The sequence below is a fragment of the Palaemon carinicauda genome, chromosome 37, assembly GCF_036898095.1.
Source record: "Palaemon carinicauda isolate YSFRI2023 chromosome 37, ASM3689809v2, whole genome shotgun sequence".
In the NCBI taxonomy this organism is placed as follows: Eukaryota; Metazoa; Arthropoda; class Malacostraca; order Decapoda; family Palaemonidae; genus Palaemon; species Palaemon carinicauda.
The window spans coordinates 27,689,678-27,707,607 of NC_090761.1; the positions used below are offsets into that span (position 1 = coordinate 27,689,678).

Below are 17,930 nucleotides of genomic sequence, written 5' to 3' on the forward strand. Positions count from 1 at the left end.
ACGAGAACGGTGGGCTTTTTTCGGTAGGCGTAGACTACCTGGGTCTGTTGGTCATGGATAACAAAACCTGCTCCACACCACAGTTTTTGTTGCCCTGAACCTTGGAACTGGACTCCCTTGTCAGCAAGATGTTGAAAAAAGGAGTCATACAAAGGTGTAAGTTTCTAGAATTCCAAGACAGACTATTCAGTGTACCAAAGAAAGACTCCCCGAAGAGCATATAATATAGTGATCCTCGACCTGTTTCTTCTTAACAAACACATCAGAAGCAACAGACAATATTCAAAATAATGACAGTAAATTACTACACCAGGGGCTTGGACCTGTACTACAGATTGGCTGTCTATAACCTTCCAAACTTCATAGACCATTAAATGCATGATTCTAAATTTGGCGGACCACTAACATGAATTTTTAAAAAAGAAAGTAAACATATTTATATAACTAGAATGGGTTCTTAGTAGAGCGCATAATTTCACCACCGCCACTTTTGTCACCGAAAAAAAAACTGATGATGTTGTGGGTATTTGATCCCAAAACATATATCACACGATAGACAATTGAATCATGCACATTTTATAATAGCTCCAAGCAAATCAGATAAAAATTGGCTACGATATGGCAAAAGAATGTTTTTTTACCATTTCGTGACCTTTGCATTGTCTTTGGACCCAATCACTCAATAAATCTAATCAAATTGTCCTTGGATCATGGCCAAAATTTTCACCAAATTTCATGAGATTTGGTCAAATAGTTTTTGAGCCATGCGAATCACAAGCACACAAGACAGACATACAAACAAACAAGAAAACTGATGATGCTGTGGGCATTTGATCCCAAAACACATATATCACACGATAGGTAACTGAATTATGCACATTTTGGCGCCAGTTTCATGCAAATCAGATGAAAATTAGTCACACGGCTAAAAGACGTTTTTTTTTTTTTTTTTTTTTTTACTTTTTCGTTACATTGTCATTGACCTTTGACATAAGCACTCACAAAGTCTAATCCAATTGTCCTTGGATCATGACCATCCTACCAAATTTCATGAGATTCTATCAAACAGCTTTTGAGTTATTTGAATCACAAACACACAGACAGACATACAAACTAAGAAATACATAAACAAGGGTAATGACATCACTATATCATGTTGTATATCACAAGATAGGCAATTGGATTAAGCTCATTTTGGCACTAGTTTCATGCAAATCGGATATAAATTGACCACAATATAGCAAAAAGACATTTTTTACCTTTTTGTGACCTTGACCTTTGAACCCAATCACTCCCAAAACCAAATTAAATTGTCATTAGATCATAGCCAGTCATCCCACCAAAGTTCATGAGATTTGGTCAAATAGTTTTTGAGTTTTGCGATTAGTTTTTTACCTTTTCGTGACCTTAGCCTTGACTTTTGACCCAATCAGTACCAATATCTAATCAAATTCTTCTTGGATCATGACCAACCAACCCACCAAATTTCATGAGATTTGGTCAAATAGTTTTGGAGTTTTGCAAATCACAAACACTCACATAGACATACAAACATACACTTATCAAGACATTATCGCCGCAACGAAGTTGGTGAAGGTAATAACAATCAGAGACCTTTTGTTGTATTAATATTACATACAAGTATTTAATATAAAGTTCCCAGTTTAATTACAAAAAAATGAAATATTTAAGTTAATTTAAGTATTACACATTTTTGTGTGATATTTACTCCTGCTTGTTTGAAATAAGTTTGCGGCATTTTGGCTCCAATTATGTTACTGCAAGATAGAGAGCCCATTTTATGTCATTCCAAGAATAGTAGCAAGTCTGAATTGCTGTGACAGATATAAATGTCTTTTCACACGATTATGTTGTTGAAAATTCAATAATAATTTTTCTTGTTTTTCACTTTATATGGAGAGCCAAAAATGAGGTCTTGATAAGGATGTCTGGAATTAGATTTTTGACACTGTCGTTGCATAATACATCGATGAGCCTTTCTTTTTCATTCATGCTTAAATGTTTAATGTTATTTTTAATGTTTGCTAGAAATGGATCTATCATCACCATATTGCCATGCCTGGGATCTTCTTCCTTTGGGTTATAACAACCAAAAATTCTGTTGGTGACTGTAAGTGCTGTTGAAATGCTACTAGACATGAATCGTTTAATAATGATAAGTCTTCAGCAACCATTTTTTTTAAAGCACCTACTTGTTTTAGCATATTTTATTGCATTCTTTGAAAATATTAAGCAGTTTAATTAGCTAAATCTGAGTGTTGTGATTGCAAATGACTTTCAGAATACACAATACAGTACTAGAATCTTGAATAGATACAAATTTAATCATTTCCTTTCAACTCCAGTTCGAATGTTCTTTCTAATGGTGCCTATGAATGCTCTGATTCATTGATAAGGTCACAGTTAAGTGAAGAATAAATATTATCAATAGTTATTCTAACTTTAGTTTAACTAAAGAGATGCAAAATGTTTGCTTGCTTTTTCTTACTAATCATGGGTCTATTATATTGTATTATATTTAAATCTGAAAGCCAAAACAAAAAGGAAGAATTGGTGATTTGAGCAACAGTTACTCATCGTGTTTAATAAGTTTCACATTTAAATTCCACAATTACACCAAAATATTTGTTACACTATCAACGCAAACCTAAAGGAAAACACTATAATTACAAAAAATAGGAATAGGCACTAATCTCCATATTTACCAAAATTTGTGACACTTTCAGGTCCTGCAACAATTAAACACTATCTCTTTCACTGTTGCCTGGCTCTTGCTGAAGCAGGTAAGGTAGATAGCTGTGTTCGTTACGGTTATGAAACAGATAGAACATATTACGTTTTATTTGATATGCGTTTTATGTAGGCCTACACTACATCAGGAAAAAATCATTTATAATGTTTAATCTATTGGAATTAATACTGCTGTTAGTTAATTAATTTTGTTCTTTTCTGCTTTATGCTGGATTCCAATTTTTTATGTTAAATCTGCTTAAAATACTAAATTTGCAACACTGGGATCTCTGCCTTCAGTGCAATTTGTATCAGTTTCCTGATGAGGATTATGAGAATGAAAATTGAAATACAGTACTGTAATATCCCAATTTTTCTGCGGACTACCAAAAATTTTTCATAGACCACCGGTTGGCGACCGCTGCTATAGATCTAAAAGATGCCTATTAGCATGTCCCTATTGCTCACCACTTTCGACCTTAGCTAGGGTTTCAGCTCAAGAGGTAGTTGTACAGGTTCAAAGCTGACTGGTAGCCTTTACTTCTGTACTCCCCTTCTCTCAGCGAAGGAAGATGAGACAGTCCTTGATCTGTGCTGAATACCTTCCAACCAGAAAAATACCCCATCTACGACACCAATTGCAGAATATGGCCCACTTAAGCTGGTAGACATTTGTAAAGGACCTCGTGAGATATCGACATTTTCTGTGCAGTGCCCGTGAAAGCTTTTTGCTTGGAGGAGACGCTGGATAATCTCCACCCGTTAACAGCTAACGACCCCATGGACTGGCGGTACCTCTACAGGTGCGGCTGACAGAGAAGAGTGAGCCATGGGGGTAGCTCTCACCAGACTTCAACCAGCCAAGCAAGCAGCTCAGGATACTACTCTGCATTTGGCCATCTGGGAGCCACCAAGGTCATCCTGATTTCTGGCAAAATCAATACTGTTGATTACCTGCCGGATCATGTTGAATGACGCAAAGGCCAGGTCTACAAGATCTGATAAAGGCAAGTCCAATGAGGTGACCCCATGGGTATTGGAAAGTGTCTTGGAACACCGCCCCTGTTTCTAAATCAGGGTAGTAGAGCTTGGGAAGATTCCTATTCAGCATTGTGGCATGGGAAGATTCCTGTTCACCATTGTGGCAAATAGGTCGATACCCAGAGAGCCCCACAGGCTGTCCCTGATGGCCGAGTATGTCTACTAGTACATTTCTTTTGCCCAGAATGTACCTTGCTGACAACTCTTATAGCGTGAAATGCCGCTCACAGAGGGGGCGCGAGACCGTCCCCCCGATTGTTGACATAAGCCACTAAGGTGGTGCTATTACTCATCAGCACTACCAAGTGACTTTTCGAACGTTCTTGGAATGCCGAGAAGACATTGCCATTGCCGAATTGGAAAAGCTGTCTTGGACAAAAAAAGGTCGAGCAACCTCCATTAACTTACTGATGCGGTTGTCCATGGGGAAGAATCTCGCTGCTGTGAAATCCATTAGCATGCACAGGCACTTTAACCTCTGCTTCGGTATGAGCTTCGATTTCTCCTAGTTTACCACAATCCCCAGATCGTGGCTAAATAAAAGACGATTTCAATCCTGAAGCAACTGCCACTATGAGTAGGCCAGGATCTGGCAATCGTTGAGACATATCAAAAGACGTATCTTTCGTGATTGGGATCCAAGTGGCTACCATGGTGAATACCCGAGTGAACACCTGAGGAGCTGTACACATTCCGAAGCACATCCTATTGAACTGGTACACAGCATTGTAGAGGAAGAAGTGGAGGTATTTTCGTCAATGTTGCGTGCTCCATTGGGAACTTATTGGAACTGGAGAAAAGGGGGGCCAGGGGTCCAGAAAAGGTAGCAAGTAGCCATCCCGAAATACACTCACCACCCAAGACTCGGCCTCGTACCTCTGCCACATTACAAAGTGGCAAGACAAGCAACCCCCTACTCTCAATAGCGGATGAGGGGAACACCAATCTCAGCGTTTCTCCCTCACTCACTTTTTGCCACCACCTGACCACTGGTTGAGCCAGGACACAGAATGGAGAGAGACTAAGGCCAAAGCTTCCATGGCCACAGACTCGAGGCCGAAAAAGATGTACCTTTCGCCTTGAGTCTCTCCTGTGGAAGCCCTCCGTCAGAGCATAAACTGATGGGTCTACCTGCAGGGGTGCAGACGTTGTATTCTCCGGCGTACAGTATAGAAACTTTGCTGCCTAGAGAGTGGGGAAGGCAAGATCTTGTTTGACCAGCCAGAACAAAGAGAATTTTTAGATCTACTGATCTGATCATCCACCTGCTCCAAAGCTAGGTTTATAAGATCTGACCAAGGCAACTCTGGCGAGGGGTTCAATTTTTGAGGGGCACCAAAATACCGATTGATTACCGAAGTTCTCCCAAAGGTGGAACAATGGTTGCCTACCCAAGGCGATTGCACTCGCGCAAGACAGCAAGGACCTTCACAAATGAACTCTCTGACTCAGGGTGGTCAGTCTTCACAGGCTCTGAAATCAAAGAGGCATCCTTCCTATGAGCATCCTTCTTCTCTGCCACAGGTGAGGGTGAGGCAGCACACTCCAGATAATCTACTCTCCCCCCCCCACAAGTATGATCGTTCTGTCCCAAGGACATAATCAGGGGTTGACGAAGGGCCATGCAAGCCTACCGCAACGGGAGGAGATCTCTTGGTATTTGACCTACTGGCACACCGTGACGCATACTTTGCCTTTGGTGCCAAAGTTCGGGACCAGAGGGTTAACCACAACCCTGTGCCCAGAAGTAAAGGGAGCAAGGCCTGATAAACCGCATTCTTTGCCTACTAAAGCGTGCATTTGCTCTAGTGCGATGGTGAATGGTACCATCCTCTCCATCGAGAGCCACTGTGTGAAGAAGGGAGGCACTGGCATCCTGTGTCCAAGAAGGAAGGGAGGAGGAGGTCTGTATGGGACTGTCATCTCAGTCTTGGTTGGTTACAGGGGTAACTAGGATGGTCGGAGTTACCAGGGTGGCAGGGGTAACTAGGATGGTCGGAGTTACCAGGGTGGCAGGGGTAACTAGGATGGTCGGAGTTACCAGGGTGGCAGGGGTAACCGGGACCAGGGCCACGGCCAGGCACTAACACAGGGCCGGGACACCAGGAGCCAGACAAGCGGCCATGGCCCAAAGAGCCACATGGGTAACATCCACCCCTCCCAAAAGAGAGGTGGTCTCACAGGAAGCCCTGCACCTGTGACTATGGCTAGCCTTACTGGATTTCTTCCTCCAATTAGGCTGAAAAGAGGAGTCGGAATCTGAGTTAGAGGACGAGGAAGAAGACAACAAGGAGGAGAAGGATGTGATTAAGGAAGAAAACTTACACACTTCTAACTCTTCCTGGCTCTTGTTACCAGTGCAGTCGAGGTTTGATCGACAGCTGACGACCACAATTCCCCGAAGCGAGAAACCATACAGATTGCTCCTGCAGGACCCACAACATTGGGGTGCACACTCACAAGGCCTTGTGACTCTGCAAAGAGGGGGCCAAATATACAACCGGCAACATTGAGGGAGGAGAAACAGACTGCAGAACTACTAACACAAGGGTCAAGGTGGTGAACACAGGGGAAAAGGTAGGGAGCACTGGCACTTGGTTAGGGAATGGGGTCACACTAGGAACAGGACAAACACTGCTCTTGCCTTTACCTTTCTTACTGGAGCCCCCAGCCACCCTAAAATACCTAAGGAAGCCCAAGTTTTCCTTAGGTCAAATTCATCAACAGCCAGCATGGTCAGCACAGAACACTCAGGGTTCCCAGCACACCAACAAAGCCTGAAAAGGATGCCAATGTTGATTCACGCTCTCCTGAACTTTGCAACGTACTCCCCAGGGACTGATCAATGAGGTAAGTGCAAGGGCGGCATCAGCAGACACACCAAATGAGGAGACAGAGGCGACGGAGGCGTCGCCTTCGCCAATGTCATAGGTGTTGTCCAGTCCGACTTTAACGAATGCCTCGCATGCTTTCCCTTCAAGGCATAAGCTTGTCACTGCACCAGAGGGCACAACTGACACGAAGCACAAAGGGAATGCGAATCTACAGCCGGGTTTACCTTAAAGCGGTTGCGTCGTCAGCACTTTCCCCGAAAAACATGAAGCTTGTTTCCATTCCATTTCAACAACAACATTGTTAAGAAAAAGAATCAACAGTTTTGCTAAGCACTGCAGTACGTCTTTAGGCCACAGCTGTTGAAGCAAAAGTGAGTGGAAGGGGGGCATGGCTTCTCGCTCAGCACCCTCTCCAGGCGGATAATTGCTCGTTATACCGTTCAACAACTAAATCCAGCTTGTGCAGAAGTAATCTCCCTAATTAAAGAAGGGATTGTATACAGTATCACTTAGGAAAAACTAGCATTTTTGAGAGTTTTGAAGCTTCTAACTATAAAAAAATTGGCTAATTATGTGAATGATCTAACGGTAGTAGCGTGTCATTATCGTCATTGTCCCCACCGTAATCAACGAGCCCAGTTCTTCCCTTGATTTTCTCATAAGCTAAAAGCATCTATCCTTTAGCGCATTGAAATTTTAACTTGATCGGCAACCATTGAAACATCTACTTCTTCTCTGTGATGTTTTCAAAACTTTCCCTTTTCTTAGTTTACTATTTTACCCATTACAACTTATATGTTATTTGTGAGACATGAGAAAAGGGAGGAGACTCCATGGTATTAAAGCATGCCAATGTGGTGGCTCTTCCTCTAGACAAGGGGACTACTTTGCCATGCAAGAGATCAATATTTATACTTATGCGATGTTCTATTTTTCCTTTCAAAAAGGGAAGAGTATATAAATTTTGAATAGGAATCATTAAAATAACTGTTTATGATCAAATACATGATTGTTATAATAATGTAATAATCATAATAGTCTAATTCCCAAAAATTTTCACAGTAAGGACCAAACACACTAATTGCTGGTTTTCTTTAACCTTTTCGCTTCAACATCATGCAATATGGTGTGATATAAGAGGTTCACTCTCAATATAAGAACAGTATAATCTATTTTATATATACCTGTACTAGCAATGAGTCCTGAGCATTTTTGTTTGATGCCTTTACTCCCATCAAAACATAATTCCATGTAGGAAACACGGGCAGAAACACACTCCCCAATGAAAACCTGAAAAGAAAAGTTATAACAATAACAATTCTATTAACCTTCAAGTCAATACTTTCATTTAACATTTTTTGTTTCATTTCAAGATATACATTAAAACATTATAATAAATAAATCAAGTACATACATGTTTTATATACATACACACATACATAATACACACACACACACACACATATATATATATATATATATATATATATATATATATATATATATATATATATATATATATATATATATATACATATATATATATATATATAATGTCATCCTAATCACCATCATCATCAGTCACAGCTAGTCCACTTTAGGATAATGACCTCAGACATGACCTTCCATTCACACCTTTTGCAGGGGACCTCTGAAGAGAACTAATTAAGCATTGCCTGTTGTTTTTTTTTTTTTTATGTACTCCAATTTCAGTATAAATAGCACTAGCTGTGGAAGCATCAGGAAGAGGACTTATAGCAGCACTGAGTAACGATTCAGTCAAATATGAACATCATTGAGCTAAAGCTTGGCCATAGATGGTGCACGAGTTGCACTAAGAATGAACCTAGCAATACTTTAATAACATTTAAAGAAGAAGAATCCTGAATAAAAACTGAAGAAGCAGATGTCAAAAAAGTGTAAACATATATTGAGACTGATAAGTAACCTTAAGTCACAGTGCTGTAACAGTTTCCTTTATAATCCTCAAGGCCATAAGCAATAGGCACTACTGCACTGTAGAGGACAATAATATCGTTTTCTCTTTTTTGAAGAGGGACAAAACCATCTAAGAGCTTTTACTATCAAAAAGGTTACTTAAAAGTAACGGGTTTCTCAATATCACTATACGAGTAATGCAAGTTACAAAAAGAAAGAAAAAAAATACCAATATTTTGAAGCTGTGAACTAAAAGATTTCCTAACAATGAGTAAAGCACGAAAGTATATAATTTCAACCTAAAGATTATAAACCACAGATGATATGAAACAAAAAAGGGGGTTAGTTAAAAGGGAATAATTACAGGTATCTTGTAAATAGAAGCTCTAAGGAATAAGTGGAATTTAAAAGAGAAAAGATCACCCCACACAATGAGAGGTCCTAATATGCTAAATTACTTGAATTAGTTTAATTTGTCATGCAAAGAGTAAGAAAATCAAGGAATTTATAAATTAAAAAATCAGTATTTTAAGCATAATATATAAGGTACTGCATTCATGTATAGCATTTATAAAACTCAGCCAGCATATTAAATCAATATCATCCAATAAGTGGATGAAAAATTTGAGGGAAATTCTACAGGACGGAATTTTAACTATCTTTAGTTTTAAAATTTTAGGATTCCAAAATAAAGATGCCCATACCACTAATAAAGTGGTTTTTACACTGTTAAAAGTTACAGTATAAACTCATTCATATTACCAAGATCTCACCAGAAACTGCACTAAAACTTTAGCCATAATACAGGTATTTAGTTTCTTGTCACTTCTAAAGTAATGTTACCCAGGAAGTTTGAAATATGACCACCACATTTCATTTGTTATCCCTAGAATGAAATTAAACTCATAATGCATCCTAAAAAATCAGAATGTCTTACTCAGAAAACTGAGCTTTGTTGTATAATGAGTGCTACTAAAAATCCCCATAATTCTGAATTCAAAAGTAACTAAGAATGATTCATTTTATTTGTAATGTGAAATCTAAAATAAAAATCTGGACATGCAATTTAAAATACAAAATATCACGGGGAATGTATTGTAAGTACTTTAATATATGTACAGGGTATTCAAAATAAAAAGAGGAAGATAATTTACCTCATTTAGTGCTAAGACTGGAAGGACTCTTCTTGCAAGACCTGATTCAGAGCAAGGTGGAACTTCCTTTTCCATTGTACGAAGCTGCATATCTATGTCCAGATATCTATAAATACAAAAATTTAATAATAAAATGTTATTTTGATAATAAAATAGATTTTTGAATATACTTACCCGGTGATTATATAGCTGCAACTCTGTTGCCCGACAGACAACTCTACGGTAAAAACTCGCCAGCGATCGCTACACAGGTTGAAGGTGTGCCCAACAGCGCCATCTGTCGTCCAGATACCCAGTACTCAATGTAAACAAAGACTCAATTTTCTCCTCGTCCCACTGCGTCTCTATTGGGGAGGAAGGGAGGGTCCTTTAATTTATAATCACCGGGTAAGTATATTCAAAAATTTATTTTATTATCAAAATAAAATTTTTCAATATTTAACTTAGCCGGTGATTATATAGCTGATTCACACCCAGGGGGGTGGGTAGAGACCAGCAATATATGTTTACACTTTTATGAGCTAAGAGTTTTTATTTCATTTTAGAAGTTATCAAAATAACAAAAACAAAATAAATAGGTACCTGGTAAGGAAGTCGACTTGAACAATTACTTTCCCTTTTAAGTACGTCTTCCTTACAGAGCCTCGCGATCCTCTTAGGATGCTGATCGACCCATAGGATCTGAAGTATCAAGGGTTGCAACCCATACAACAGGACCTCATCAAAACCCCTAATCTAGGCGCTCTCAAGAAATGACTTTGACCACCCGCCAAATCAACCAGGATGCGAAAGGCTTCTTAGCCTTCCGGACAACCCAAAAAACAACAATAAAAACATTTCAAGAGAAAGATTAAAAGGGTATGGAATTAGGGAAGTGTAGTGGTTGAGCCCTCACCCACTACTGCACTCGCTGCTACGAATGGTCCCAGTGTGTAGCAGTTCTTGTAAAGAGACTGGACATCTTTCAAGTAAAATGACGCGAACACTGACTTGCTTCTCCAATAGGTTGCGTCCATTATACTTTGCAGAGATATATTTTGCTTAAAGGCCACGGAAGTTGTTACAGCTCTAACTTCGTGCGTCTTCACCTTAAGCAAAGTTCGGTCTTCCTCACTCAGATGTGAATGAGCTTCTCGTATTAACAATCTGATAAAGTCTGACCAAGCATTCTTTGACAAAGGCAAGGATGGTTTCTTAACTGAACACCATAAAGCTTCAGATTGGCCTTGTAAAGGTTTAGTACGCTTTAAATAGAACTTAAGAGCACTAACAGGGCATAAGACTCTTTCTAGTTCATTGCCTACGATCTCCGATAAGCTGGGGATATCGAAAGATTTAGGCCAAGGCCGAGAAGGCAGCTCATTTTTGGCTAGAAAACCAAGTTGTAGCGAACAAGTGGCTTTTTCTGACGAAAATCCTATGTTCTTGCTGAAGGCATGAATCTCACTGACTCTTTTAGCCGAGGCTAAGCATACCAGGAAAAGAGTCTTAAGAGTGAGATCTTTCAGGGAGGCTGATTGTAACGGCTCCAACCTGTCTGACATGAAGAATCTTAGTACCACGTCTAAATTCCATCCAGGGGTAGCCAAACGACGCTCCTTGGTGGTCTCAAAAGACTTAAGGAGGTCTTGCAGATCTTTATGTTTGGAAAGATCTAAGCCTCTATGCCGGAAGACCGATGCCAACATGCTTCTGTAGCCCTTCATAGTGGGAGCTGAAAGGGATCGTCCTTTTCTCAGGTATAAGAGAAAAACAGCTATTTGAGCTACAGAGGTACTGGTCGAGGATACAGAAACTGACTTGCACCAGTCTCGGAAGACTTCCCACTTCGATTGGTAGACTCTAATGGAAGAAGCTCTCCTTGCTCTAGCAATCGCACTGGCTGCTTCCTTCGAAAAGCCTCTAGCTCTCGAGAGTCTTTCGATAGTCTGAAGGCAGTCAGACGAAGAGCGTGGAGGCTTTGGAGTACCTTCTTTACGTGTGGCTGACGTAGAAGGTCTACCCTTAGAGGAAGACTATTGGGAACGTCTACTAACCATCGAAGTATCTCGGTGAACCATTCTCTCGCGGGCCAGAGGGAAGCAACTAACGTCAACCTTGTCCCTTCGTGAGAGGCGAACTTCTGCAGTACCTTGTTGACAATCTTGAACGGTGGGAATGCGTAGAGATCCAGATGTGACCAATCTAGGAGGAAAGCATCTATATGTATTGCTGCTGGGTCCGTGACTGGAGAGCAATAGATTGGAAGCCTCTTGGTCAGCGAGGTTGCAAAGAGATCTATGGATGGTTTTACCCCAAGTGGCCCAAAGTCTCTTGCACACATCCTTGTGGAGGGTCCATTCGGTTGGAATTACTTGCCCTTTCCGACTGAGACAATCTGCTATGACGTTCAAGTCGCCTTGGATGAACCTCGTTACTAGGGAGATGTCTTGACCTTTTGACCAGATGAGCAGGTCCCTTGCGATCTCGTACAACGTCAGTGAGTGGGTACCTCCTTGTTTGGAGATGTACGCCAAGGCCGTGGTGATGTCCGAGTTAACTTCCACCACTTTGCCTCGAAGGAGAAACTTGAAGCTTTTCAAGGCCAGATGTACTGCCAACAGCTCCTTGCAGTTGATATGCATGCTCCTCTGACTCGAGTTCCACAGTCCTGAGCATTCCCGACCGTCTAGTGTCGCGCCCCAGCCCACGTCCGATGCGTCCGAGAAGAGAACGTGGTTGGGAGTCTGAAGAGCCAGGGGAAGACCCTCTCTTAGGTTGATATTGTCCTTCCACCAAGTCAGACAAGACTTTATCTTTTCGGAAACCGGGATCGAGACCGCTTCTAGCGTCTTGTCCTTTTTCCAGTGAAAAGCTAGATGGTATTGAAGAGGACGGAGGTGTAGTCTTCCTAGTGACACAAATTGTTCCACGGATGACAGCGTCCCTACCAGACTCATCCACAGCCTGACTGAGCAGCGTTCCTTCTTCAGCATCTTCTGGATGGATAGCAGGGCTTGATCTATTCTGGGGGCTGATCGTCTTGTTGTTCAGCAACGTCCTCATCAGAGGGTTCCTCATCCGAAAACTGATGAGGAAACGGCAACGGAGTGGGCAACGTCTGGCTCGCTGAGTCCGGTCGCACTGGTGCATGCGTGACGGAGCCGGACGCAACATCATGGAACTGCTGCACAGTCTGTGAACTGTCAACAACCATGGGTGCGCGAGGAAGCACAGCGTCAACCCGAGACTGTCTAGACCGTCTGGGTTGTGCAGTCAACACCCTACCGGGTTGCTGAGGTTGACGCACTGCGTCAAAACAAGTCACCTCTGCTGGTTGTTGAACGTCCTGAACGTCAACAACCACCTCCGAGCGTCGCTTAACGTCAACGTGCGGCTGGCAACCAACACTGGGTCGCATCGGTGGAGGAACCACCTCAACTGGCAGACGCGAGTAGGTTACCTCAGCGTCAACAGGGCGCACAACCGACCGGTTGGAAGGTTGTTGGCCAGAAGGTTCGGTAGCAACCTTCTCCGCATTAAAGTCCTCTATCAAGGACGCAAGCTTGGACTGCATGTCTTGCAGCAAAGCCCATTTAGGGTCTACGGGAGCAGGTGTGGCAACAGACGGGGTTAGCGACTGAGGCGGTACCGCTTACCATCCCTGAAAGCCTTGTTATGCATGACATAATTGTACAGCAAAACTTCAAAGGCTCGAAAACAGCTGTGAAGTTGACCTGAGAACAACTTGGAGCATCTCCTGGCCAGGCGCCAGGGAGAGTCTACGAGAATTGAGAAGTCTATCTGGACAGAGGCATGAACTCCCAAGCCGAGAACTTCTCTCGTGTCATATCAGACTCTCGCTCTATAAACCAGTTTAAAAGAAGGGAAAGCAAAGGCTGTATCCCCCAAACTCCTCCTGGTGAAAAACCAGTCGCCTAGTCAACGTAAAGCTCTCTAGGAGAGCGAGAGAGCACTAGCTTAAAAACAACGGCTTCGAAGTAGCTAGGCCTAGTGTAAGCTCTGACGTTTAGGCGAACGAGGAGCAGCAGTTACAAAAAGATCCGGACAAAGATCCTTAAAAAAATCATCATGATTTAATTAAAGTCCATAGGAGGCTAAGCAGCTTTAGGCTCCTCTCCATCTGACAGAGTCCTCAAGGGAATATCAGTAGGAGGGGGAACAGCAACTTCCTCATCTACAGGAACCTTGCCCGATAAAAGCTGAGTCTCAAGCAAGGGAGAGACCTACCGTGGTGGCAATGCTTTACAAGCAGAGTCCACACTCACTGGTGCATTAGTAGCGGACCAGAACGCAACGTCATGTAACTGCTTGACAGTCTGTGAACTGTCAACAACTGAACTGTCAACCACAACAGGTGCGTGAGGACGCACAGCGTCCACTCGAGACTGCTTTGACTGCCTAGACTGAGCAGTCAAAACAACTCTAGAATGCGGAGGTTGACGCATAGCGTCAAAACAAGTCAACTCCGATTGTTAGTGAACGTCTTGAACGTCAACAGGAGCATCAGCAAGTGGCCTAACATCCAAATGCGGCTGAAAAACCACACGAGACCGCATCGAGTGTGGTTCTAAACAACCTGACTGACGTGACTAAGCTACGCCAACGTCAACAGTAAGCACAAAGGAACGTTAGGTTGGCTGAAAGCCAGGATATCGATGAGATAAACGGCTAGACTCAACGGACTAATCGGCAGAATAGTCTTCCATAAGGGAGGCAAGCATATACTGCATGTCTTGCCATACAACCCATTAAGGATCAACGGAAATGGTTGTGGTAAGAGACGAGGGTAACGTCTGTGACCGCAACACTTTGCCAACAAAAAAAGACTCTCGGAGTCTGTGTTACGCTTTTGTTAGGCGGCGAGCAGTTATCCGATGACTGCATAGGGTCAGAGCTGTCCTAATGGTTGTAACCAGGACGCTGGACCTGTCCTGAAAGGACTGACTTTCGCTTAAGGGCTTCGAAACCTTGTGACAGGTTTCTTATGCGAAAAGCCTTCGGATGACGAGGAGAAACAACGTCTCTCTCGTCTTATGGTAGGGGAGATCTTGGTAAGATACACCCGATACCATAGAGGGAAAACGTCTGTTCGTTGATCAAGGCCTCTCGAACCCATAAGTCGTTTGACATTACTTCTCCCCTGGGCTTGGGAGCATGCAAGAGGTCCCGGACTAGGTGAACGACAGGCACGAACAGACGAACCCTCGGACGCAACACTGTAACACTTTGCGCATATCACTTTATCACTTCGATTTTCTGTTTTGCACTTATTTCACTGAAATCGAAACTTTTACTGATTTCCACCTGAAACACGCAATTCTACTCTTCATTAAAAGGTAGTAATTGCGAAATCAGTCGTATAATGCAAGCTCATTAATACCAGCAAAAAACAGAAAACATATTTTAAGATAAAAAAATCAATGGCTGGGAAAGAGACTAAACACTAGTTCATATAACTACGTTTTCAATCTCTCACCGCATATAGCCTGGGGACGAGAATAAAAAACTAAAAACGTTTTATCCTTCCTCCCCGTACAGAGACTAGGGACGAGAGTAACTCGAGAACAACGTTACCCGCTTGAACGGAACGTTTTCTCTCCTCTCTCTCCCTCCGTCTCATCTCTCTCTCTCTTTCTCTCTTGATTTCGCACCTAAGAGAAGAGCCCAATTATATTTCGTCAAAAAAACATGTTATTTGACTAAAGGAAAAAACTGAAAGGTTTTTCAAATAAAAAGTTCCTTTAAAATAGAATTTAAAACATTTAAGCTAAGAAAGAATGAACAAAACGTCAGAATCGATTTACTCTTACTGCAAAGTGAAACCATGATACACTCTCTCTCTATCGTAACGATAGAGCGCATGTTGAACGTCCTGAACGTCAACAACTGCGTAGCATAAATAAACTAAACGTTAGTTCATCTTTGAAAACAGTACGAAGATTATCAAAGAAATTCTTTCATAAAATATTACATTTAAAAAGTTTTATATCCTTAGCTCTTTAAAAGCTAATTACGATATAAAGGGCTCAACGTTGATTAACTTCGGTTTCCAAGTTAGGACCGCCTACTCTCAGGAAAGGTCTATATAAACAAAACATTAAAATTATTTTTATATGTTTATAATAAATGGAAAGTTAATCGAAGAGGCCTAATAAAGGCGGAGAGATATAAAATATATAGAGGAAAATCTATAACGTGATAAGATAATTACTAAAAGCCTAAACACACTTCCGTCTAAGGGAAGGGTCGGCCATTTAAAAGTGAAAGAAAGTCCATACTCTCTTTGACACCATAATTAAATCTATCCAAAACGAGTTCAAGATTTAAGATGAAGATAAAACACCTGCATAGCGAAAGCTCAAAACTAGAATAAAGTACTTCACCAATTAGTTGTGAAAAAACTCCAGTTTAGCAACAGCGAGTAAGTACGTCTTGTCGATAGCTCGACAGAGAGAAAATTGAGTCTTTGTTTACATTGAGTACTGGGTATCTGGACGACAGATGGCGCTGTTGGGCACACCCGCAACCTGTGTAGCGATCGCTGGCGAGTTTTTACCGTAGAGTTGTCTGTCGGGCAACAGAGTTGCAGCTATATAATCACCGGCTAAGTTAAATATTGAAAAATAGAATTTTACAATAATTTCTTATTTCTATACTCACCTGATGTTCATTTTGCTACTCCAGAAGCTTGGTTTAATAGACCTTTATCCATAAAATTTTAAAGTAACGTCCCTGACTGGTGAACGTAAGACTGGGGTTTGAGTCCCGCTTAAACTCGTTATTTCCTTTGGTTGCTACAACCTCACCATCCTTGTCGGCTAAGGAGCCTATAGATCTATCTACTGATTCATCAGCAGCCATTGGCTGGCCCTCCTTGGTCCTAGCTGGGGTGGAAAGGGGGCTCTGACGGTGATCATATGTATATTTGGTCAGTCTCTAGGGCACTGTCCTGCATGATAGGGCAATGTCACTGTCCTTTGCCTCTGCCATTCATGAGCGGCCTTTAAACCTTCAATACAGTAAACACATGCCCTTAGGAAAGGAAGGAATATTCTAGCGGTATGTGATAACTGATGCGCCAGTCTATTGTCTTTTTAGTTTCCTCTGCCATGTGGAACTAATCAGACCTTCTCCAGATTGCTGTTCTCAAGATGTTGTCCCCGGATTTTCTTAGCCATTACTACGTGGAATGTGTACAGGAATTGTTTCTGGAAGTTTATTGTCTGCAATACCTTAATGTATCATGTCAGGGGAAATATTGTTGTGATTTAAATAACTATTAGTGTTTCCCTCAAGGTATTTAACTATGTTGTGAAATTGTGTTTCAGTGGCTGCCAACTAAGTTTACAGTGCAAAGAACTAAAAGGGAACTTGCCGTTAGTACAGGGGAAAAGCTAATAAAGGCTTGGCTAGTTGATTGTAGTGGGGATGACAACAATAATGAAAAGTCTCCACCTTTAGACGATTCACATTATCAGCTAACTTTCAATAACGATGGATGAGCTTCATAAGCTCTTAACATTGCTGACTTCCTTTCCTAAGTTTAGAAGTCCAGTGAATCCTCTCTTACAACTAACATCACTGACTTCCTTTCCTAAGTTCAGAGGTTCAACGAATCCTCTCTAACAAGGCTAACTCTGGTTCTACCTGGTCCATTGCCAATCTAACCTAATCCCCTAAGTCTAGTGTAAGTGTTCAAAGTGTTTGTTTCTTTTAGTGAAAGTTCTGTAAATTCGCTGTGCTTTACAGATTCGAAAGCTTCACACAGAACCTCAATTTCTCTAATACCCAAGACTCTTCTAATGCTAAACCCTTGCTTTCAGCACTCTTAGTTGCTCAATAAGATAACTAGATTGTGAAGCAGAACACTGAGTGGGTATACTGAATTGTATTTCTCCTCCATTCGCTACTATGATTAACTTAAACTTATTGCAGTAAATGGAGTTTCAACTAAACTCAATCAGTTGCATCATGTTTTGTTTGGCAATGTGTTCAGTTCCTTTGTAATCTTGGTCACTAGCATATTGTGATGACTGTTTAGTACATCTACCCTATATATATACAGCTAGCGCAGGTTGTGATGTCCTGTTGAGCAAAAAATGAGATAAAAAATGAAAGGCAGATAGAAAAATTCAAGAAAAATAAAAAAACACAACTTGGATTTATGAATTTATTTGTAATTACTCATCATTCATTCAATTAATATTTG

General features: G+C 41.4%; 2 protein-coding genes across 3 annotated transcripts in view; both read right to left on the reverse strand.

Annotated features, from left to right (window-relative positions):
• The window catches only part of LOC137629047 (uncharacterized), a 613,817-nt gene that overhangs the window by 381,480 nt on the left and 214,407 nt on the right, over window positions 1-17,930 (reverse strand). The window lies entirely within an intron of this gene.
• The window catches only part of LOC137629531 (NAD kinase 2, mitochondrial-like), a 101,587-nt gene that overhangs the window by 39,261 nt on the left and 44,396 nt on the right, over window positions 1-17,930 (reverse strand). For both annotated transcript variants that reach the window (XM_068360936.1, XM_068360937.1), the window contains 2 exons: window positions 9,719-9,824; window positions 7,811-7,916 (listed from right to left, as the gene is read on the reverse strand). In XM_068360936.1, coding sequence (XP_068217037.1) covers window positions 7,811-7,916; window positions 9,719-9,824 — 212 coding nt within the window. The remainder of the gene's footprint in view (window positions 1-7,810; window positions 7,917-9,718; window positions 9,825-17,930) is intronic.